Here is a 25,665-nt window from a genome sequence, read left to right as displayed (position 1 = left end):
TCTGTTAGGGCTGTTTATGGCTTTTAATCCTACAGTGCTGTTTTCGTATTGCAATACTCGCAATGAACTGGGGTTTTAGAATATCTGATGAATATTGTTGATTATGAATTTATTTTATCAATTTTAACTAGAGCCTTATCCGGCAGTTATGTGAGGTTTAATAATATTTTTAAACTGCTTGTAAAATTTGTAATATTTATTGTCTTAAATTGTGTGTATCTTGTATGTTGTGCTTTTATGACAAATCTGTCGAATAAAGCTATTTTGACTTTGACTTTGACTTGAATAAGGTGCAAGTTGAATCTTGATCAGTATTGTTGTACAACTTCTACCTTTCAGTAAAAGCTTTCATCTGGAGAATTTCAAAGTGGAATTCAAAGTATAATATTTTTGCCAAATGAGGTAGGATATATTCTTTGAATCTTGGCTTCGACTTGACAATGAGGAATTGTGTGGTCAGCCTGCCTAGTCTGGGGTCCTGGTGAAGGGTGTTCAAGACATGCACCCAGTAAATCTGCTTTAATTGTTTTTTGAGTTAGATGTTAATATTTAGGAAATACTCAAATAGGAAAGCAGAACAAGTTTGCCAAGCCAAGTCTGGATGTGTTGGAGCTAGGGAAATGTCCCTCTCTGTAATGCGCCTGTTCCTGCGTTGTTCATAATCTTATCCAGTAAAGTATAGGTTTCAAGACTACAATATGCTCTATTTGTTTGATATTTAGGTCCTGGTTCATGGGTATCAGTGGTGTAGATGAGTGGAAGCCCCATAGTCCCCTTATAAACGTATTTTCACTTAACAAGAGCTGGTGGGATCTTTAATTCTATTCTGCTTTGCATCAAGTCAATCAGTACTTTATTTGGCCAGTTTCAAGGGCTTATTTATACTCTTTGTCTGCTAACACATTTCACTTTGTTGTATATGACTACTTAATTTTGTAAATAAACCTCTAACAAAAGCAGGAATAAAACCACTGTCTCCATCTTTCTCAGGATTATCAATTCCCCTGTGCCTCTTGAAAATCTACATGACCTTCTCGTAATAAGCATACACTAACTCTTTTAGTTCCTTTGAAATCCTCAAAATCTTTGCCCAATTAATATTGTTTTCGGAGTCCTTCTTTTTCAAATGTTCATTCACCTTTCTGTATTTATTAGCTGCCTCCTCAGAAAGTGCATTTTTAGGAGACACACTAGCTTGTTCTTTAGTTGGCCATGCAACAGCAACCTTACATTTGGATAACAACTCACTATCAATTACAGTCTCAAATAATTAATTCAAGTTGGTCCACAGCATTTGTGAAATTGTTGTTAGCGTATGAACCTCTTTGTACCACCTTTCAAGCTCTTCACATAGTTTCAGAAACTTTGTAGCCAAAGCATAAAGATCAGCTCTCATCCATGACACATGTACTAAATTTCCCTCATGTACATTGGAAATCAGAAATACCATTCCTGATCCCACTTCTAAATTGCCTTGCTCTCTGATTCTTTGACTTTCTTTTTACTTGCTGTCCAGCATTTACATCTGTCCTCGTATTTCTTCAAATGACTCCACTCCCATGTCTTCTCAATTAAATCTTTAATATGGGCTCTTAAAGTCATCAAACCCAATTCCTTTATTTCATTGTGAGTGAAATCCTTTTTACAGTTCTTTCTCTCTTTTTTCATCTGACTAATGTCAACTTCACATCATGAGATAATTCTTCGAATCGATCCCGTGGTTCATTTGCACATCTGGCTGCTTCTTTGATCAACTACCTAATTTCGTCAACATTGTGTGACAATAATTTATTTAAATCAATTATCCCTTGTAACATTTCTCCAAATTCAATTTTCAAAAGGCCATCCCTAATATTTTTCTCTTTTGGAATCTCTTCAACCACAACTGTAGTAACAGGTAGATTGAATTTTTGAGAAACAACGGAGGTCTCTTTACTATTATTTGATAATGCTGGTATTGAAATTTCAGATGGGGCGCTTTCTTTTGTACGAACAATTACAGCTGTAGGTGGGCTCTGTATCTGTACTGCATTATCTCCTGCTGCACCCATAGCTGGTATACCCTCAGCACCAGCGGCAGTTCCATGTGCACTGTTGGTATATGGAGAAGGTCTGGAATTCAAAAGGTCATTTAAAAAGTTATCATCCTCATCTGAATCATAATTCTGTTTTTTCACACTCCTCATTTATCTTTCTGTCTTCAGTTTCTTTCATTATTGCAGGAAAAACTCAGACTGCCTCCATCAAATCCTCCCTACAACATTTCTCTTGTCGACCCAAATTGTTCTCTAATCTCTGTCTAAACAACCCTTTACTTTGTCATTTTTTCTTTTCTACTCTGCAGCCATTCAATTTCATTTGTTTAATACCTCAAACTGTGTAGGTCTAGGCATTTGTTTTTGTTCATCTCGGGAAATGTAGCCTTCTAAGCTCCCTGGCTGACTGACCAATCACAGCACGACGTTTCTGTGAATGAGAATATCAATTGCAAAACCTTTCTCACTTAATTTCACACAAAATAAACCTTGTCTGCTCAACCTAAATAGGAAGAAAATCAGCAAGTTAAGGTAAGAAAAATCTCACAATCAATAAAGGCAAGTACAAGGAACTGCACCCTTCATGGTACCATTTTAAACCACAAATCACACTAGGTAGACTCCCATCCAGTTGTAAACCACCCTGGCAAATGTACTTACTTCTGTGCACTTAAGAGCAAAGCACATCAACCCGAATAAACACGCAACCTTGGAAAGGAAAACTTGTTAATTCAGAAATCCCTATCCGCCGCCTACTACACATTACCCTATGCAGACACATAAACCACAAAATCTCAAGATCTTGGATTTCGTCAAAACAAATATTTAAAACAAAACAATAATAAAACAACTCTTTATAAAACAAGATTCTCAAATGTGAATAATACAGTGCCACAACAGAGATCAAACCTCCAATTGAATACAAAATCAGCATTGCATATCCAAACACCTCAGATACAGCATAGCAATCTTTCTCACAAACTCAAACTTTACCAGCACATCACCAACTCCTCTCAAGACACACAACTCAAACAATCATACTGACTTATTCATATTTACACACTAAAATGTTAAGGAATGGCACTGTAAGTTAGACTTTTTTGTACAATCTTTACACCGGGAATTCCACCAGAAAATCCACTTCTCACTGGACCAGCCATAAAGGCTAGGGGCAAAGGTCTCTTAGCAAAAAGATGTGCTCTTAAATGTGCAATTATCCTCTACTACCAACATTTGTGGAAGCAAAATCATATCCCAAAATTTGGACACCCCAAAAATTACTTCAATCGGTTTGACCATATTTTAGTTGATTGGAGACTGTGTTAAATCTCAGTTTCATTGTGTCCATGTACTAAGGCCCCTCTCAGCATGTCAATTAGTATGTAGACAATATAACTTTCTGCCAATGAATAAACTAGTGAACACAGTAAAAGGTAGAGGAAGGACCTTGATAAACGTTACAAATCATAGGGAGCGGGGAAAAGTTCACCAGAAGCAATATAATTGTACTGGTGGAAATAAACTACTACACGTAAGCTTGTTTGTACTCTGCAGAGCCTGTGGGGGAGAGGATGTGCATGGGGGAGCAGGAGTGAGTGACTGGGATGGCATCCATCGTGTTCAAACACTTTATTATTAAAATATAAATGTAAAACAAACTCAGACGAACAAGCATCTTGTCTCTAACTTTTGCTCCCAGAGCAATCTGGTATTCTCACACTTCCACTTTTCTTTCCCTGCCTTTACCTATCGGCTTTTAGATAACCTGATTATTCACATATAATAGGATTTCAGAATTCAGGGCAAAGCCAGAAAGAACATTCAAACTCCCCAAATGGAGCTCAGGTGGGGATTTTCCGGGAGTGGTGGAATGTTGGGGAAAATGATACATTTGTAATACTCAATTATCAGCATAGTTCTCCTGTCTGCTGTGTTTATTGTCTGCATTTAATTTTTACTAAAAGTGCCACTGTTACATGTACGAATATTCAAAGAGCATCTCCGACAGGGCGGGGAATCCTTAGTCAGCTAGGTAAGTAAACTGCACTTCTAAGACACAGTGTTACTCCATGTTCTCTGAGAGTAGCTAACCTAGAATCTTTAGAAAATTAAGAGTGGGAATGGGGAAAATTGCATTTGAGGTTTGAAATACAATTAAAACAGACGTTTCAAACCATGTTACAGTGATAAATAATGAAAGCTGCGTTGTGTCATTTGATGTGGATAACTGACGTGCATCCACAACTAACTTAGCACAAAAGTAAAATCTGTATCATTTAAGTTTGGCTACTATCAAATTAGGCACCCTCTGAAATCCATCTCTGAATATCTTATCGCAGGTGTCCAATGGCTGCGTCAGCAAAATAATGGCTCGGTATTACCAGACTGGCATTGTGGAGCCCAAGACAATTGGTGGGAGCAAGCCGCGCCTGGCCACCCCCGATGTGGTATTGAAGATCGCCCAGCTGAAGTGGGAGCAACCGTCCGTCTTTGCTTGGGAGATCCGTGAGAAGCTGCTGTCTGAGGGAGTCTGCACTGGAAACAAGATCCCAAGTGTGAGTCAGAAACATTGTGACAACTCGTGTTTTTTGGAAAACCAAGTAAAGCATACCAGCCATTAGGTAAACAGAATGTCAATGAAGTGAGTCCGCCGAACCCAGATTATTCAGCTGTGGAGAAGGCACCTTCCATCTGATTATAATAAGAATAACTTGTGTTTTACATAAAGCTAAAAACTGTACTTTGAAGCTGGTGATCTGCCTTTCACTGCAGGTGGCGACATAGCATGTGTTTCATAGGGGGGCAAAGACCCTCCTGCGGGTGGGAGCTGTGAGTGACGCACCGGTCTGCTGGTAGGTGTCTGAGAGGATCCCTTTATCCATCTCATAAGGAGAACCCTTGGACAGCTCACTCAGTGGCAGCTCCTCCGCTATGGTGGAGGAGCGTCGCCCCACTGCTTTTAAGCAGTGCAAAGAAGAAGCATAAAATGATGATACCTTTAAGTTATCATTTTATGCTCTGTGCTGCTTTGCCGGCGGGCGGGTCTGCTTTGCTCTCGGAGCAGGGCCGGGGAGGAGTTGTTTGTCAACTCCTAAGTGTGCAATGACTGTTTGATCTGCCCTCTCAGGCCGCCCAAACCAGTCAAGTGCACTTTCCCTGTTCTCTATACAGGCTGCATTACAGCCTGCGTGTAGAACAAGCCCAGGCCCTCATTCCCTGTTTGAGCGTCGAACCAGGATGCTCAAAACCAATAACAATGCTGCATTGCAGCATTGTGATTGGTCAGGGGAGCTTGGGTGCCTACCAATCACAACGCTGCATTGCAGCTTTGTGATTAGTCAGTGGGGCCTGGCTGTGCTTCTGTCTGAGAGGGAGAAGAGAAGGAGCGGAGATGCAGAACCCAGCGTAAAGATAAGATTTCTTTTTTTTTTTTTTAATATGCATGACCCCCCCATTGACACCCCCGCAACACTGCAACCCTGCGACTCGCTACCCGCCCAGCCACCCGCGAGCCATGCCAGCCGCCACTGAGTTCACTGTGTGCCACCTATATGTGGCGCACAGTCAGTGTGTCTTCGTGCGGACTCTTGGACTCTGTGCCTGTGTCTGAAATATGATGTAGGCACAGATGCAAAATAGGTCCTTATTTGCCTGTTGCCACACTCCCATGCAAAAAGGGCATATCTCCTTGCTCTCATTTAGCGCCTAATTTACCACTTACACGAACAATATTACGTAAGGGGTAGCAGAAGCATCTTCAGCCCCTACTGAAATATCATAGTGCCCCAGTTGTAAAAAGAGGGGAATACATCCCCAGCAGTTTAAACTAAAAAAACGGTGGTACACTTTGACAGGCAGCAGCAAAATGACCACGGGGTGTTGTTGCATCACTATGTGATACCACAATAATTAAGCAAATAAATAATTATGGGGTGAGAAGTCTTAATACCAGAACCACTGTTTAGAAACACTTATTTACACTTTGTTCGTCATACTCAAACTTCCCAACTTAATTATCTGAGCTGGCTAGGACTGGTCTTTCTTTGTCACACTCTTGTCATAGAAGCGTCATTTTGAGATATGTTTCGAACACGTTTTATGATTGCAAATAAAAAACAATGTCAGAGTAACTAAAGGGATTCTAATGCATTACAGCAGGCATGGATATATGCTAGTTATATCCTTGAGAAATGAAGGGGAACAAAAATAGATAGTAATGAAAGGCAAGTGGAATGGTAACAAGGGAGAAATATGTAAGTAAGAAACACCAAAGAACTTACAATTCACCTAAAAAGTGTGGCACCCACTTCTCCCCCTTCACAAGTAATACTTTTGATATATTTGTTGTAGGAAATTTGCCCCTTCTGCATGTTCATCCCAGTTTTCCTACCTTCTGCTGGACCCTGTTTTTGTTGGCTTTAGAATTCTTTGCACTTTACACCTTCAACCAGGAGTAAAGTGCTTGTGCTTCCGTTTTAAACAGATTTGGCTTATTCCTAATTGGCACATTTAACTTGCCCGTAAGTCTCCAGTATATGGTGCAGAAAGTGCACCCATGGCTTGGAAGTTAAATGCCACCTTTGGACTGCAGCAACTACTTTACCAACCACTACATTGGCAGGGTAAACATGACTTTAGGCTGCAGTGTAAAACCTGCAATGTGACGGGTCAAATAGCCCTTTTTCACTTTTAAGTGTTATTAAGTCAGCACTTTGTAGGCCTTGCAGCCAACAAGGCAGGGTGCATGGAATTTAAAAGTAGATCAAGTAGAAATTTAAAGTGAACATGTCCTACAGTGATTAGCACCCAAAAGTTATTTTCACTGTAAGAAGGCTGTGGCTGGCCCAAAGAAAACAATGGGAAGCATGCCTAAATATGAATTCTGCTATCTCTGGATTGGGACCAGATTGAAATATGATTAAGCCAATACTTTAATATTTAAAAAAAATCTAGCTTCATGGTGAAGTTGACTTTTTAATAAATATTAAGGGAAAGTAGCTTTTAGAAAGTTACCTTTCACACTGCTAGAAGCTCGTGGAAGCTAATTTGCATCAGCTCTCCTGCAGTAGCCCAGTGGGTGGTTAGCGCTGATAAGATGTGAAAACTGCTCCCATAGCAGAAACAATGACATGAGTGTGTAAAGGTGTTTTGACATTCTCTGGCAGAAAAACCAGTTGGGGTGCACTCAGGAACTTAAATTACTTCAAAAGGGCCTCATCTTTCACAAGCAAATGTTAGGTGGCACTGGGATATGCCCCAGCTCTTGTCCTCTCAGTCAGGCAGGCATCAAACCCATTGGGGGGGACGCTTACCACAGAGGAGGGGGCTTCTCAATACCCTGTCAATACCACCAGATGGGCACACAGAGTCTGCACAAGGATAGAAGGGTTTCTTCATTCTGGATTTTAAGAGTGAGGGGCACTGTAGCAGTGTCTGCAGTAGGGCAAACAAGAACTGCTGCAGGAGTGGGTAGGTAAACCTCTGGAAACCTGTACCCATTGGATAGTGAGGAACCAGGAGTCACCCATACCCATGAGCTGGTGTTAGGCATAAATGTAGCACACCAAGGCTCCCACTTCAGAACACTTTCGGAACCTGAAGAAGAACAGAAGAGGTCTGGAAATCCTGTCTGTGACCTTGGAGGAGCCCTGAATGACTGGACCTGCTCCCTCTTTTCCAGGACAAAGAACTGTACTCCAGGGGTCAGTTGACTGACCTCCAGTGGGGCTATAGGGCTACAAAAAGTGCAAGAGCTCTTTTCCTAAAGTTACTAACTGACCAGTACCACCTGGACTTGACCTAAACCATGCTGGTGGCCTGTGCTGGAGTGAGTCTTGCCCCTAAGTGCTCTTTCTGAGGTCCTTGGACCCTTGCCTGTGTCTAATTGAACGTCTCCTACCACCTGTGCAAAACCTGGAACTTAAAAATTGTTTAAATATTCAGACCTCAGGAGAGTCAGGACAAACTAACCTAGCCTTTATGACTAAGGCGCAACTCTGCTGGGCATAGAAAACAGGTTTCACCTGCTTGGAGCTTCCCTAACGCAGCAATTGCAATTCAGCGGACCCTCGGCAAAAGGGTATCCCTCCTTCTGGAACTCAATTTCAGATAAAGCTGCAGCCTTATCCCACTGGAAGATTCTGAGCTCCAAAAAAGAGACTAAAGGACTGATTTAGAATTTAGTGACCGGTTACCCCATCACAAACGTGATAGATATCCCACTCTCCATATTACAAGTGCATTATATGCAGTAGCACTCGTAATACTCCGGTTGGGATATCGGTTATGTTTGTGACCGAATAACCTGTCTGCTGAACTCTAAATCAGGCCCCTAGTCCAAAGATAAACATCTTGACTGGGTGAAAGTATCTAAAGTATTTGACAGGTGAGAGGGCTTCCCTGGTGCCAAAATATGAATTTTCCCCTCTGTAAGCTTTTCTTCCCAAATCCAAAATATTCAGCTGTACCTCTTATAACACCTATCCAACTTCGTGAAAACTTCCTTGGATACACCCTGCTGCCTGCCTTGCCCACTGAAGAGTTTGACTTCCAAAAAGAAGATGAAGTCCCAAGGTAGAACTCTTGACTTGGCCAAACCTGGTTGGTGTATCCATCGCGTTCAGCCTCAAATCGCACCTAGGTACCAGTCTACCATTACCATTGTCCATGATTGGATCTTGGTGCCTTTTTGAGCTATTTTGACTTAGAACTTTAAAAATCCATATAGCCCGGTTCCCCCTTGTTGGATTTTTGTAACCTAGTGTCATTTTGTTAATTACATTTTGCTTTATGTTTCTAACCTAGTTTGAGATTTTTATTGTTTGGTGTTATGACTTTGTTTTGGTAGTACATAAATACTTTACACAATGCGCTAAGTGTTCCGTAGCTACCAACGGTGAAGCTCACGTTTACTTGGTGACTTCGATGGTTCGACCTGACAAGGGTTGAGATTATTCCTTAAAGTCGATCGTCGCCCACCCCAAATAATAATCCAGTTTCATACATTTAAGATTAGTTAAAACAATACTTTTAAGACATTCTTGTGCATGGCCTGTACCTTTCAGTATATATATAAATACCGACTTGGATTCTTAACCCGCAGCAAATTAGCCAAACCGTCCCCATACAAATAACGATTTTTTCCAGGACATTGTTTCCGATTTACTTCCAGAAAATGTGACCTTGATGCCTACCTTTCAAAAAAGATCATTTGTATTCCTAAAATGGAAATCATTTTTAGGATTTTATCTCATGTCGCTAATAACATTTTATGTCTAGCAGATTGTGGCATGCAATCCTTAAACCCTTAAGGAACGCCCCGGGGCGTCACTCAGTAGGGATGTAGTTGTCACAGACTTCATTGTCTGCAGCACGTGCCAGTGATGGGCAAAGTTCTGCTGCGTTACTTGATCAAGAAGGAAAGTGTCATCTTGTCTTTCACTAATGTGCAAGTGCTGACAGGGAAGGCATTATAATCACCTGGCAATGGCTCCTCGTCCACTCAATCCATCCACTTGTCTGAAATATGTTTCCAAGACCCTTCGGGTAATTTCTATTCCCTTTTGCATTTACGGTGCTCTCCTATATTTTTCCTCCTAATTTAGTGGTACGTTGTAACGACATTAATAACAGTGTGCTGCTGCCATCTACTGGAGAAATATCAATAGTATCCAGTTTCAAGTGAAAAAAATCCAGATTTGGCGTCCTGTGTGTTTTAACCGTAAAAATCCGTTGTAACCGACATACAGAAAGCCCACGTGTATTCACTGTTCAGATAATAATCAAATATGTATATTTCGGTTGACAAAACATACAATAGTTCAAACATTCTCGAGACGTATAATTTCACTATTCTCTCTTGCAAGGATACATGTATGACTAATGCACAGCAACTGCTATCACTCCAGACTCAACCCACACCTCTCTTCCAGTTCAGAAGTGAGCTTAAAACACAGCTCTTCAAGGAACATTTCTTCCTGAGTCCCTGTCCACAAGCATGACCATCTGAAATCCCTGCACTTGGCCATTGACACAGCACACCTAAACACTTCAGCATATGTGCACAATCTCTGCACCCACATATTTAATGTCTCTTGTATGCTAGTGAGGGGTTGAAAACATATTAAGAACATTATACTTAACTTTTATGAAAGTTTGACACAATTCCCATGGTGGTTTTTCTCAGGGTAATTGTGCCAGGCATTGGAACGGATCTATATACCCTAATGTGGGTTGCTTGCTGCGTCCACACATTTTCTGGCATAGTCCACACCTTGACGAACATATTTGTGGAGACAGCAATGTCTTTAGTGGTGAGGGGTCCGCAATGTAATGGATTCTTAAATGCAGTGGCTGGGCCACTAGAGTCGTAGAAGATCTGCTGTTTTGGGTGGATCCTCTACTAACACCCTCATCTCTCTAGCCTGCTCCTCTTAATTCAAAAATACTCCACCCACTTACCATCCTTTTGTCTCTTCCACACAAATGCTTAGGAAATCGTAAAAAGTAATGGCACCTTTCGGGTTGTGTCGCCACCGCTTTCAGCTGACATGTAACTTTCCAGAACACACTATTAAACAAAGTTTGTTCAATAATTATGAGGTGCAGTCACAGGGGGTCAAGAAGTTAAAGATTATAGGGATCCATATATTTCTTACAGTTGTGTGATCCAATGACTTCAAAGTTTTCAGATAGCCATGCAGGGAGTAGATTGTCTGCCAAAAGAGACGTTAAACAATCTAAAAAATTGCCCTGTATGATTGGAATTATGGGTGATGTCTCACTTTGACTTATACATTCTGTCTGCTGGTCACATCTCAAAAACACATAACGCAAGATTACAGTTTTGGCAAAGGGGAATGAGGGGAGATATAATAAAGCAAAATTGAATGACTCCAAGGGTCACAAAATAAGACGAGTTGGGGTAGGCGGATGGGGATATAGACTGAATAAGATGAGGTAAGTGGAAGAGCCGCATGGCACCCCATAGGCCAATGGTTTAGAAGACGAATGGTAAGAAGCATGCTAACCATCTGCCTGCATCATGCTAAGAATGAAGATGTCCATTTCAATACCTTAACTCTAATACCAGCCCCAACAATCCTGGCTTGTAAGGCTATGCGACATACATCAAAGCTGCCAAAAGGTCAACATGCATCAGGACAGCTCTGTCCTCCCCTCTGCCCAGATCCAAAATCATAAACAATTCTTTTTTAATTGACAACAGGGTTACTTCTGGGTTACAGCGAGGGTTCCATCTCACTTGAACGGAATCAAGCAATGAATTTGTAAAATAGGGAGCAGTTGGTCAATAACCTCGTTTTTTAATAACTGTCAATGGAGTGAGGGAAATAAGCCCATAAGTAGTACAAAAGTACATCTATGGAGGGTTTAATCAGCATCGTAATCAACGAAGCCTTTTCCACTTAATGGGATCCGAGGCACTTTAAAAAACACCATTTATGAGGGTGCATAGTACTGGTGGACAGCATTAAAAGAAGAAACTCGGAGTCAGGCAATGCATTCTTTACCTCTGATGTCCTGGATGAAGCTTCCATCTGATCTTCAGTAGGACTTACAGGATTCCTAGAACCCAGACGGAATGAGTTTCATAATATATGTTGTAATTTTCCTCAAAGAAATTGAACAAAGATTGTTGAACAGATGGTGACTTATGAACAGACTTTTGCACACTCACGAGATTAATAAACTCGTTTACTATTTTAAAGATCTCCTGAAAAGAACTGTAAGCTCCCGCCAAGCGAGAGGGCTAATACTGCAAACATGCTTGTCGTGTCTCTCTTTTGTAGCCTTTTAAAGCATCAAAAGTCAAAGACACATATTCTTACGTATCAAAGCAACTAAGGACAGCCATATGAGTAACAGAACGCTCTTATAAAAAAACGTAAAGTTCCACTTAGCTTCAGTTAGAGACCTGGGGTACCAGTGGTCTGAAGGCATGCTAGGCTCCCCACTTTGCTCTTGACTGAAAGTGCATCAAGAGCATAATATTCACATAGTTCAACAGCCCTCAGGGTGATGGGTAAAGTGGTTGCTCGAGCGAGTACACTGAAGTCCTTAGGGTGGCAGACCCAGGGATCTTGTGCTGCAAGTCTAATATTGCATTATGCTGGGATCTACTACAACACACAAAACTACTGTACAAGCCTCTGCCTTTTTCCACCTTTCCATTTCTGTATTTGAGCCATCTCAGCTCTACGGTTTCCCATTATTCTCAGCTAAACTCTATTCCACCACTCCACTGTAATCCTTGGCATGTAACTACTAGATTATCCTTGAAAATAACTGCCACTCTGCCTCCTATTTTCTTTAAATTCCTATTTATATAATGTATCTTATAACCCTTCTGGACGTATTAATTATTTCTGGTGCAGAATGCTCAGCCCGCCAGCTCTCAGACACATATAAAAGTCCAGTTTTGAAGTAAATATTAGATCATTTAACTTCAGAGAGTGCTTTAATAAGGAACTTGTGTTTGGATAAGCACAATTTAAATTTGCCTTAGTTGGGTTCTGTCGCCTTCCCCAAAGAACCACAGGAGCCAGGAGCAGGTTCTAACACGTCTTTATTTATGCGTGTCTGCTCATGAACTGACTTTCTCCCTTTCACTTCCCCTTCTGCCCACGCACATTCCTGCCTTGCCTGTCCTGTCTCAAACAGGGGTCAGGCAACGACGATACGACACCTCCCCCTTTTGTACAAAGTCTTACTGTCTCTCAGATTTCTTCAATGAAACGCGTCGGTCATCTGGTCTGTCGTCTGGGGCGGCTGAGTTGTCCCGGTGTCCTGGCTCGGTGACTCATGAAGTCGTCCTGTCTTGCTGGGCTAGGTTGATTTCGGTCACTGCTTTCACTTTGGCTCCCCGAGTCAGTGAAGAGCTCACGGTGTTGACTTTCATTTCGTTTGTGGGAGTTACATTTTTTGAAGTGTGAGACATTGCGAGTTATCCGCTTGTGATCAGCCTCCTCTGTGAGCATGGTTCCTTTTCGACTACTAAGTTTCAGAGGGTGAGCGAGATAACAGCTGTCCGCTTTTGTTCTTCGGTCACGCCGGACCATCACCCAGTCTCCTTCTTGAATGCCAGTGTGTTTCGCGCGTCTGCGCCGATCAGCATAGGTCTTCATTTGTAGTTTTTTGTCATAGTCTATTTTGACTAACGTGTCGTGGTCAACATTCACAGTTTGAGGTTGGAGGGCACTGTCCAGTGTGGGTAGATGAGTGCGAGGGACTCTTCCTAGCATCAGAGTGGCTGGGCATTGGTTGGTAGTGTTGTGGGGCGTGGTGCGATATGCCCGTAGCACTTCATTCAGAGTTTGTTGGATGTCTCGGCGAGCCAGTTCCGCTTGTTGAACCGCTTTCTTCAAAGTCCCCATAAAGCGTTCCACCATGCCGTTGGCTTGGGGCCATAAGGGTGTGATCTTTTGGTGCTTTGTAGTGTAGTTCCTATCATCCCAATAGGCTCTGCGCATTGGAATAATATCTTCAATAGTATAGACGTAGGACAGAGGTTAACTAGGTCTTCTACTGTCGATATTAGACTTAAAGTTATGTGTGTGCCAGCTAGCTCAGAGTTCACTAGAAACTTTCTCGAATAGACAAGGAGGAGTTTAACCTCCCTGGATAGACAAGAAGGGATTTAGTTTCTGACAACCATAGAACATGACAACTTTGCTCTCCCCTAATCAAGAGTGTATCTCTAGAGTCGTGTGAAAACAAAAGATAACTTATTTTACTCAGTCAGTCCAGTGCATTCTTTGTTTCACCAGATTGTAGAGAAAAGGAAGAGACGGGTGTGTTCAATAAAAGATGTTATTTATTGATCAGTCTCTTTTCTCATACAAGAGAAATGAATCGCTATTATTGCAATACTTATTGTTAAGTAAAGTGCATACAGTAATAACAGAATTATAAAATAATACTGTAAAAGCATTGATATGGTTTCTTAGCCATATGGTACTTAAAATGGATAAAATAGATACATACATATATACATTGACTAATCGTACTCAACTGGTGCTTCTAACTACGCCTACCCCAATGTACCTGACCTAAGCCTAATACGTGGGCGGGAGTAGATAAGTAGCAGTTTAAGTTAAGTTTGCTTTGCCAAGGGTCTGCTTCAAGAATTCTCTACAAAGGATGATTCAGTTCAGTACCTGGGAGTTTAGAAGGCTGGAGGGCTGGTATCTCTATCTCAGGTCTTGATATTCCAGCTGCCTGCGAGGGCTGCTTGGAAGCGCCGGAGCTGGATTTCTCGGCAGGAGAAAAGGCAGCGTCTCTCTCTCTCAGCGCGTCAGAAAGGAGGGGCAGCGCCTGTGGGCTTTGCTGTCAGCTGGGCTCCTCGGCAAGTCTCGCTGCTCCAATCTTGTCACCACCTCGAGTGTTTGCTTAAGGCAATGTCGGTATTATTTATACCTGAAAGGTGCCGGGATTGACGTAAGGATGGACATAAATACGTCAATAAGGATGTCATACGAACTGGTCGTTCGCACATTCTTTACTGAAGTTCTCGGCTAAATCAAAACAATGGCTGTGGGGATTTCCCAGGTCGTGGTAGGTTTGATTTGTTTTGAGAACACCGTATGCCTATTAGGGGGCTGGAGAAATAGTGCTTGCCTAATGAGATGGCATGCGCTATGACCTAATCAGATAACGGGCTTCTGTGCCGTTGTGTGGCTAATCAGATAACGGATTTCTGTGCAGTTGAATGGCTGCTAGTTAATTATTAACCAGACAAGGGTCAGAAACAGGGGGATCGATACAGTGCCCATAGTAAATACACCACACCCACTCCACGTAATCTATGTCCATATTTACAAGTCTAGGCATAGTAAACAAAACTAGTAGTGCATGTGTATACCGAAACACCCCAAAATACAATCATTTGCATATTGAAATTTGGAAATGCGAAATACACGAAAAGATGAGTATAGTTACTATATGCACTTCAAGCAGTATAATAATGCTAAATCTAAACGCATATTTTGAAATCAGCATGAATGAAATGCGGAAATTACACATGAAATGGCTCTTAATACAGAAGAAAAAGTCGAGACCATCTCATCACAAAAATCATAATACTTGTGAACATGCTAGTGGGTAGCTAATGTCTCTAGAGTAGCTAAAAATAGAAATTTTGTTCTCTAAGAATAGTTTTACTTTAAGCAGAAGATAAGTGTCCCAAAAAATCGTAAATATTTTTGGAAATGGATGGGGAGAAAAAATGTCTCGCTCTCCGTAAAAACTGGTGAGAAAATTTCTTATTGCTTTATTTTCAACGTTGAAGGCCAAATTCAGGGTGTAGGGAACGCCGTGTGCTAGTTTGTTCAAAGTCATTCTTTCTGCTCTGGTGAAAACATCATATTGTTGAGACTTTCGAAAAAACTGTCAACTGCTTCTTGTAAAAGTTCCACTAACTCGGAAAAATTTTGTATCATGCATTCATGAGCATGATTGCCTTCATTGATGTTTCGATCAGCATAGCTGACAGAAGGTCGTACCTGATCGATGCTGCTTTCATCTTGTACTTCACAACTCTTCAATCGTAGTGGTGAAGTCTCCACGAATGCTGTCATCAGGATTGGTAGCCGCTGGGGACAGCACAATGCATGAGCCGTTACCGGACCCAACAAAGTCTCTGCGTCCATTGGCACATCCAATTGTAGTGTCAGACAGGTGTCCAACACGCATTCTTCGCCGCATAGCAAGCACCTTAATACAGGCATAACACAACTTTGCCACATCGGTCTGAATGAAAGAAACCAAGTCATGTTCAAATCTCGTAGCCGTGCTAGTCCAAGGACTTTAGTTATGCGGTCCCGGTAGCCAATAGCTCGGATTGTTTCTTCCATTATCGCTGTTGTCTTGTCTGTGACGTGGTTTGCCATAGCGAAGTAACAGGATCAAAAATAGGATGCCTGCCACTAGTCCCAAAAGGAGAGGAAGTCCGCCAAAGATGGAATGGACAAAATCAGGAAAAATACCCAGGATGGCTTTGAATGGGGTTAAAGCTCCCGAAAACACTGTCTTAAATACACTCGCGATTCCACTTGTATCAGAAATATTTAAGATTTCGCTCAGTATTTCTGCGAAATGTATGGGGGAATTGGTTGATAACAGTGAATTAATCTCAGCCGTTGTCCTTGCAACTTGGAGATCATACGTTTCTTTTGATGACGTTAACATGGTTGGCGTCTGTAGGAGCACTGTCTTCATTCTGCTTAAAGTATCAATTCGAATAGAAGAAATTTTCAAACTGGGCCACAACCTTGCCTCCCTGTCTCGGGCATCGTTTGGGAACAATACTCGTTCACAGCACATGACCTTCGTAGTCACGGTTATGAGATAAGGTTTTCCGGGCAGCAGACTGCAACATCTGCGATCTACAATTAGAATGTAACTCCCGTTCGAGAGTCTCTTAAAGAATTGTTCTATTTGTGTTGCAGGTGTGCCTAGCTGGTGACATGAAAGGTTATTTGAGTTCCCTTCACATGCTCCATGCAAACTAATACCCTGACACAGAAGTGTACCGCTTAGTGACCTTTCACAATTATTGCCACTAAGGAACACACTTTGTCCTTTATTACTAACACAAGCGTGTGTATAGGGCAAGTTCCATGTTGACTTAATGTATCCTTTACCCAACCTTTCATACTGGCCTGCCTGTATATATTTTTGGCAGTATTGAAACTGGAAAGTTGTTATCGGAATATTTATTATCCCATGTATTATCCATTCAATGACAGGTCGTTCTGACATTGTCAATGGTAATCTCTCAAGTTTTTCAATGCTCAGAATTGTATAGTCAGCACCCTTCTGTGCCAAACTGATTTGTATATCAGTAAGGTTAAAGATATTAAATAGTGACGTTGTGTTGATTAAACGCCAAGGCACATAGCCTGAACGCAGATTTTGTAACGTCCAGCCGAGTTGTACAATAGAACGCAATTGGGACTGACCGTGTTGTAACATCAGTAAGTCTTGCGATATTATATCGATTGCTGAAGACACAATACTGTCCAGTGAATATATTCTGGAGGACAGAGTCATTAACCCATTGTCCACAACAGAAAGTGATTTTTCCAAATTAATACGGTCAATTTCCCGTATTTTTTCTGCTGTCTCAATTTGAGTTACTTTCCAAACTTCATTGTAAGCTGCATATATAGAGGCCGCTATGAAACGTTTTTGACGCTGTTTGCGTGGTCCCATAATGAAATCACGCAAGTCAGCACCCTCTTGAAGTAAAGTTAGGTGTTGCTTAATTTTTGCCAGTGTGGATGTTTGTAGCCATTGAAGGCAGAGCTTGCCCACACTGTAAGTAGTTACTATCCCTGGATGTTGTCTTTGGGAATATCTAGGGTCTGGCCTGGTCAATTTGAACCCCTGTATTTTGTTCAGGAATCTGTCTTGACAGTTATTTGTGCCTGTGGGCCAGATCAACCATTGTTTCCAATCAGGATGTGTTCTGTTTTGGTTTAAAATATGGTTCACGTCTATCTCAACATCTATAGAGCTATTAATGTTCGTTGTTGGCTTTGGAATAGACGGTTTGTTTAAGTCTTTGATTTTGGCTAAGCCAAGACAGGTAGTTTGTTGAATGGTGTCATTCAAAAATATAATTTGTTCTGGGATCATGCAGGCTCTGAACAATGATTCTATACCTTGTACTTGCCAGTCTTTTGTATCCCAAACAGTTTTTGTTTCAATGTTACTGTTCCAGAAATCAAAACCAAATGTATTCATTTGCTCAAAAAACGAATCTGAATATATCAATTTTGTGTTTGTAAGCATGGTCTTCATACCTGTCTTATTTGACAATTTGAAATAAAATGTTTCTGCATTACTTGTGTTAAACCCTGAAAAGTATGAATATTTATCAAAAAATGTTTTGGAACTACCCTTTGGTGGAGTAGCACAATGTTCCCATTGGTTATAATTTAAAACATTTCTAGGTTGTGCAGATTTATGGAGATAATGGTTACCATAGTGGTTATAGCAGAACATTTGATCATAATTAGACAAACCCTGCAAGTAATCATGTTCTGTAAACTTAGCAGACATTACTAGGTCAGACATCATATCATTAATACTTTCAAAGTCCCAATCATCAGCAAATGTGCTTGGTTTTACAAAGTCACTTAACGAGATCTTAAATTGGTGTGGATACTTCAGGATTTCAACCGGGCCATAGATTTCATAATCAGTATTGTCCCATGCTACACCGCCTGGTATAGGATTGGCTGTGAAGTTCACTGAAGAAAGTTCTCTTTTCTTGACGTGTGAAGATGTGTGTGGTTTAAGGATCAAGTTGATTTTCTGGCTTGCTGTGTCCATTTTAGCATATTTTCCCTCAATGAAATGTCCCAAGCATAGTACCACGATGAGCCAAAGTGTGAGGATAAATGCACCTAATGTCACCCAAATTTCAATCCATGGAGAAGTCAGATAGGTTCTCTTTAGTTGATGAAAAAGTTCCTTTGCTTTGTCTTTAAAAGTTTTTGTTGATGGCTGTACTTCTGGTTCGCTTTGTTCTTCAGAAGAATCATCGAAGTTGATGAAGTAGCCGGATGCCGTTCTGTCAATTGTTCCAATTGCTTCTGGATTACTTTTTGCTTTTGGCTTTTGCTTTGTTTCATTAGAAGACTCAGTAGTTACATCATCGTAGGTTGTTGTTTCTTGATGAAAAGCTTTGATTTGGGTTTTAAGAGGTTCAAGTTCCATTGCTCTGTTGCATAGTCCTTGTTGTTTCACTGTAGATTTTCCAAATGTGATCAGTCTTTCAGATTGAACCTCTGTGGATGTAGCAAACTTTGGTGTTCTGCTACTTCTTGGGATTCCACTTGGCCTACTATTTGTTATCGGCCACATGATTGTGGTTTAACCAGGTCGATGGATATGACTCGGTTCTCCTTTTTACCAGCAAGGGGCGGTAGTACTACTGATCTTGTCCCGTTGATAGACAAGACAGGAACTGCTTTTCTGTAAGAAGGCCCAAATTCCTTCTTTACCGCGATCTTTTCTCTGACCAGATCCCCGACTTTTGGAATCCAGACAGGCCTTGCTGGGACAGGTGGTTTTTCTTCAGTGGTTGTTGGCTGCTGTTTCAACTTTATGTTGCTCAGGTCTTTTCTTGTTTCATTTAAGTCCTGTAAAATAGCCAAGCGATCTTTGATATCAAAGCATTTTTCTTTAACCACTGAAGTCTGACTATCTAAGTCCTGGATTAACATTCTAGTCCCAAACAATAGTTCGTACGGACTGAGTCCTTTCAGAGAATTTCTTGGCAGGTTATTTAGACTACGTTGGACACTTATTAGATGTTTGACCCACCCAACTCCTGAACCTAATATCTTTGCTGTTATAGATTGCTTTATGCCTTGGTTTTTTCTTTACACCATCCCGTTTCCCTCAGGAAGGAAGTGAGAAGAGTCCCGCAATGCAATGTTCATTCTGGCCAGGCACCCCCCATAAGCTGTTTTAGAGCTAGAGTGAAGATTTTGGTCAGAACGTAACATGCTTCTAGCGTATATGCCATTATAGACTCGCAAATCTTTGTATAACAGTTCCGACGTCAGCCGAAAGTTGGGGTCTACATTATAAGTGAAAATAGTCTTTATATGTTAATGTGACGCATTATTCATACTGGTTTTTATTTTGTTGATTTGATACATTCTGGAGTGAAACGTCATTGTATTAAACCGTTTCTCTCGCCACTGCGATCTCTATTGCAGTCTGGGCAGTTTTTTACAAAAATGTGATGATGCAGGCTCATGCCTGGCCACCAGTACACTGATTGTAATTCTTCCAGAGAATCTTTTAGCTTAAGGTGTCTGAGACCCTCACCCATATGTGCGTCTGCTATTAACAAGCCTCTCCTGTCCGTGTTTGGAATTACTCTATCCCCCACTCCAGGGATTCGAGCAAAAGGGACTGAGTTTGCATCGATTATGTATGTATAATTGAGTGGATAGTTGATCGGTAATGCTGAGCAGTCGCCTTTTGATGACGTTTTTACTGCCAGCACTGTTTCACCGTCAATGTATTTTACTGCACGCTTTTTTGTAGCTACGGAAGCCGATTTAGTTGCTACCGCTGTGGCTGTCTCAGCCAATGAATTCCCTGCAACGTGAACGCCATCACGCTGATGACTCAGTGAATGTATCACGTGAGTTTTTGGTAGTTCTTTCTGTAAAAGAACTACTTGTTCCCAAAGCACTTTTTGCTTTATTGTTGCACCTGTCTCATCTTTGTAACCGTTTTGAATCCATTTCTGTAAATCGTTATTGTATGATTTGACGCAGTAATACGAATCGCATACAATAAGTGTCGGGAATTCGCGATCGGCATTATCTAGCGCCATTTTTAACGCTATTATTTCAGTTTGTTGTTCTGAATTATTTTCCACTGAGTGTGTTTTTGTAAGTAGAGGTCTTAATTTACCTCCGCGCCACACTTCTTTTATAATTTCGCATGTGGCGTTGTAAGCCAGCTCTCCCCAAACTGAGGGTTGAGCATGACCGTCTGTATATATTACACAGGCGTACTGTCGTAAAGGCAGAATGTCGATTGGCAGAGGGTATTCTCTCTCATATTCTAGATATTTTAATTCTTTCATTTCTGGGTCAAAATAGTATTTTACTTTGTCTGTAGCAACAGAATTTACCCATTGTATCCATTCTGGATTCAGTGCAGTTGTCGGTAAATTACATGGTGTTGTTAATGCCTCAAAAGCTGATTCTGCTGTTCTGACTGTAACCTGTCTACCGTCTGCTTGGTATTTTTCTTTTGCTACAGCTGTTTGAACCGCATGAACAATGTTTTCCTTAATGCTGAACCTTTTTTCAGCTTCTGTGTACAAATGTGATTTGTATGCTATTGGTACCTTCTCTCCTTCATTAGAGGTCAGGTATGTGAATCCGCATCTTCCTGGGATGACTCGAATCACAAGGTTGCGTGTGTTGTCACGTGTTTGTAATTTTGTTTTAACTAACATATCTGTTTGTAAAGATCTCAAAATTTCTGTGTGTTTTTGAGTCCAACTGATTCTTTTAAAATCTGGTTTTATAAGATCATAGAGAGGTTTAACTCTCTCTGCATAATTTATAATGTTAGTTCTTCCGAAATTTAGGAAACCTAGAATTGATTGTAAGTTTTTTAGTGTTCTAGGTGCTTGGATTACAGCACATTTCTCTAGGAAATTGTCAGCCAGGCTTTTGCCTTCACTTGATAGTTCATATCCTAAAAACAGGACAGTTAGATGGGCAATTCTTGACTTTTTAAAGTTGAATTTGTAACCCTCTGCCTCGAACCCAAGTATTATTGTGTTCACTCTCTTCAAGTGAGTATCCAAGTCATCATCTGTTAGATAGATGTCATCGACATAAGATAATGCCTCATCATCATATATTTGTAGTAACTCTGTTACTCTTGCTGAGAATAATCCTGGGCTGTTCTTGAACCCCTGGGGCAAACGACAGAATTTTTTTTGCGCGCCATTTATTGAGAACGCGGTCAAATATCTGCTCTCTGGTGCTATATTTTGACAGAAGAATCCATTAGAGATGTCTAATGTTGTTTTGTATTTTTTGCGCACTATGTTATTCATCAGTGCAGCACTATGCGAATTTTGTACTGCAAAGGTTTTGCAACATGAGTTAAGGTGTCTGTAGTCCAAAACAAGACGATATGAATTGTCTGGTTTGGAGACAGGAAACAAAGGATTATTCATTTGTGAGGTGCAAGTTTCAATCACCCCCTGGTATTCAAGTTGATCTAGGATCTCTTTTACCCGTTTTTTAGCTTCTTGCTTAATTGGGTACTGCCTCTGAGCAGTAGGTTGTGATTTTAACTGGATTTTGTGAGGAGGAGAGTCCTCATCCCATCCCACATGGTTTTTATATAATGCAGGAGCTTGGGCTACTGCCCACTTTCTTGCAAGTGTATATTTTTTATGAATTGGAATATGATTTGAGAAGGCAGGCATAATTATTTCTTCGCCATGAGGGCACTCCCTGACAAACTCTGGTGGCCAGTCTCTTTCAGCTAGAAGGATATCATAGCCCTTGGAGAGATTATCCCAAAAGAGACCCCTTATTTTCCTAGTCTTATCCCCCTCTATACGCAATGTTATTTCATATATTTTATGAGGTTTGCTAACTCTGGTATCTGCAGTTTCCACCTGAATGTATTCATTCGTGTCCACTGTCTCCAGATGATTGATAAGGATCTTGCGAGCTATGCTCACTTCTGCTGCGCTGTCTAGCATTGTCTGAGCCCATTCTCCGTTTTTCAGCTGTGTCCTCAGTATTCTCGGCATGGTTGATTACTTTAATACTGGCTACCTTCTTTTTTGGAAACTGTAATTTTTTATTTTGATGAGCAGGTTCCTTGTCTTTGGACTTGACGTGCTCTTCCCTGTGTTCTGATCGTCCTCTTCTTTCCGATTTCTGCGAGGAAGTCTGAAAAGATTGAGACGGACGTGTATCAATATCTTGATATCTATCAGGTTTCTTCAGATTATCCCTATTTCTAAGGTTGTATTTTTTCTCAGAGGGCTCTCTTTGGGGAGACTTGTGTCCTTGGTCCGGAGATCTTTCCCTCCGCCGAGGAGACCTTCCTCTGGACTGGAATCTTTTTTCTTTAGGAGTGGATTGTTTATTTCCATCCCAGCTCTTTTTGTGAGTGTTTAGATTATTTTTAATAAATACTTTTTCAGGTTTTTCAATGAGTTGGGGTTTCACCGGTTTTCCACCCAAACTATCTCTTCCTAGTTCTTCATAGGATTTTTCTATGATTCTGGCAATTTCAAATGGTTGGTCTGCTATATCTGTCTCTTTCAACCTCTGGCGGATCGCCACATTTGCTGCTTCTCCCTTTATATTGGCTAATAATATTGCCGAGACCTGTTTGAAGTCTTTTAGTAGTTTCATACCAAGAGTTAAAGCAGGTTCTGGACCGTATTCATCTTGAATTTGTTTTAGCACATCTGGTATTACTGACATGGATGGAACACCATGTGTTTTTGTGTAAATGGAAGCAAAGACTGTACCCCAAGTGTCACAGTCCTCCACATGTGGTGCGATTCCCATTGGAAGACAGATAGTCAGAATCCTGTGTTTCTCAACCGGGGTGGTATCTGGAAATACCGCCTCTATTTGAGTAATTTTTTGTGCTAACCAGAATGGAATTTGTTCCTGTTTTGCGGGTACTTTACCTAGACAGGACTGTATGTTATGTGGTGTAATTTTATTTGTGTTCCCCTGGTGAGGGATCAGCTGTGGAATTTTAATAGCTGGTAGGACTGTTGAAGTCCGCATTACATATTGGACTAATTGTCTGTGTATTTTAATTAGTTGTTTTAGCTGTGCTAAAAGATCTGGTGCAGACATTTCTTCAATGTCTGGATGTGGTGTGTATCCAGCTAGGACCGGCCACGTTGCTCCTGGTCTACCTAGTGGACCGAGCCTGGTGATGTGATTGTTATGTTTTAGGGCGCCATTAAACCAGAGCAGGTGCTCTTGGTATTTGAGTGGTATTTCCACCTCCTCGAAAGGAGTGTACTCATTAGGAGGTTCCTCTATTTTGTAATAGTGGAAGTACTTTGTTACAGTGTTTGCTGCTGGAAAGTTTATCCATGAATAGAATACCTCTGTCTGCCGATATTCGTGTGCCTCAATTACGAATATGACTGTACCACCTCTCGGTGTCAGCCCATTTTCTATAAGTTTTAAAGTTATAGATTTTCTTATGTTGACCGGGATGAGTATTGCCTCCGGGTCTTGCTGTAGGAGACTATTGTCAGCAGCTATGAGTTCAGCTGCTATTCTAGCTGTCTCCCTTTCTTCTTCATTTTCTGACATTCTACTGTCAAGAAGATTTTGTTTATTTGCAGATCAGGTTTCTATGGAAACAAAGATTAGATGCACAATATTTTGGAACAGTGTATCCTTCAACGTTGAATAAACCAAGAACCATACATAGGAGTCTCCTCCTACTAAGTTTGGCGGATTTAACCTTTCACCCACTCCAGACGTCTTTGGAGTATTATGGGGAAAAGGGGTCTGTGTGAAAAAGCACGACTGAGTTACTCTAATGTCTTACGTTAGATTTATCGCCTATCCAAACCGTTGGGCGCCATGTAGTGTAGTTCCTATCATCCCAATAGGCTCTGCGCATTGGAATAATATCTTCAATAGTATAGACGTAGGACAGAGGTTAACTAGGTCTTCTACTGTCGATATTAGACTTAAAGTTATGTGTGTGCCAGCTAGCTCAGAGTTCACTAGAAACTTTCTCGAATAGACAAGGAGGAGTTTAACCTCCCTGGATAGACAAGAAGGGATTTAGTTTCTGACAACCATAGAACATGACAACTTTGCTCTCCCCTAATCAAGAGTGTATCTCTAGAGTCGTGTGAAAACAAAAGACAACTTATTTTACTCAGTCAGTTCAGTGCATTCTTAGTTTCACCAGATTGTAGAGAAAAGGAAGAGACGGGCGTGTTCAATAAAAGATGTTATTTATTGATCAGTGTCTTTTCTCATACAAGAGAAATGAATCGCTATTATTGCAATACTTATTGTTAAGTAAAGTGCATACAGTAATAACAGAATTATAAAATAATACTGTAAAAGCATTGATATGGTTTCTTAGCCATATGGTACTTAAAATGGATAAAATAGATACATACATATATACATTGACTAATCGTACTCAACTGGTGCTTCTAACTACGCCTACCCCAATGTACCTGACCTAAGCCTAATACGTGGGCGGGAGTAGATAAGTAGCAGTTTAAGTTAAGTTTGCTTTGCCAAGGGTCTGCTTCAAGAATTCTCTACAAAGGATGATTCAGTTCAGTACCTGGGAGTTTAGAAGGCTGGAGGGCTGGTATCTCTATCTCAGGTCTTGATATTCCAGCTGCCTGCGAGGGCTGCTTGGAAGCGCCGGAGCTGGATTTCTCGGCAGGAGAAAAGGCAGCGTCTCTCTCTCTCAGCGCGTCAGAAAGGAGGGGCAGCGCCTGTGGGCTTTGCTGTCAGCTGGGCTCCTCGGCAAGTCTCGCTGCTCCAATCTTGTCACCACCTCGTGTGTTTGCTTAAGGCAATGTCTGTATTATTTATACCTGAAAGGTGCCGGGATTGACGTAAGGATGGACATAAATACGTCAATAAGGATGTCATACGAACTAGTCGTTCGCACATTCTTTACTGAAGTTCTCGGCTAAATCAAAACAATGGCTGTGGGGATTTCCCAGGTCGTGGTAGGTTTGATTTGTTTTGAGAACACCGTATGCCTATTAGGGGGCTGGAGAAATAGTGCTTGCCTAATGAGATGGCATGCGCTATGACCTAATCAGATAACGGGCTTCTGTGCCGTTGTGTGGCTAATCAGATAACGGATTTCTGTGCAGTTGAATGGCTGCTAGTTAATTATTAACCAGACAAGGGTCAGAAACAGGGGGATCGATACAGTACCCGTAGTAAATACACCACAGCTTAAAGTTAAGGTGTTTCGCGAATTCTGCAAATTCGTGGCCATTGAACGGTGGTCCATTGTCAGATTTGACTCGCAGTGGAATGCCCCATGTTGCGAAGGTTTCGTCGAGAAC

General features: G+C 41.2%; 1 protein-coding gene across 1 annotated transcript in view; it reads left to right on the top strand.

Moving 5' to 3' along the window:
- Nucleotides 1–25,665, top strand: part of PAX4 (paired box 4) — a 253,499-nt gene that overhangs the window by 95,588 nt on the left and 132,246 nt on the right. Inside the window, exon 4 of the mRNA XM_078656109.1 lies at nucleotides 4,376–4,591. Within this exon, the coding sequence (XP_078512235.1) occupies nucleotides 4,376–4,591 (216 nt within the window). The remainder of the gene's footprint in view (nucleotides 1–4,375; nucleotides 4,592–25,665) is intronic.

Source organism: Lissotriton helveticus, chromosome 1_1 (genome assembly GCF_964261635.1).
Source record: "Lissotriton helveticus chromosome 1_1, aLisHel1.1, whole genome shotgun sequence".
In the NCBI taxonomy this organism is placed as follows: domain Eukaryota; kingdom Metazoa; phylum Chordata; class Amphibia; order Caudata; family Salamandridae; genus Lissotriton; species Lissotriton helveticus.
This window is presented reverse-complemented; position numbering and strand designations above follow the sequence as displayed.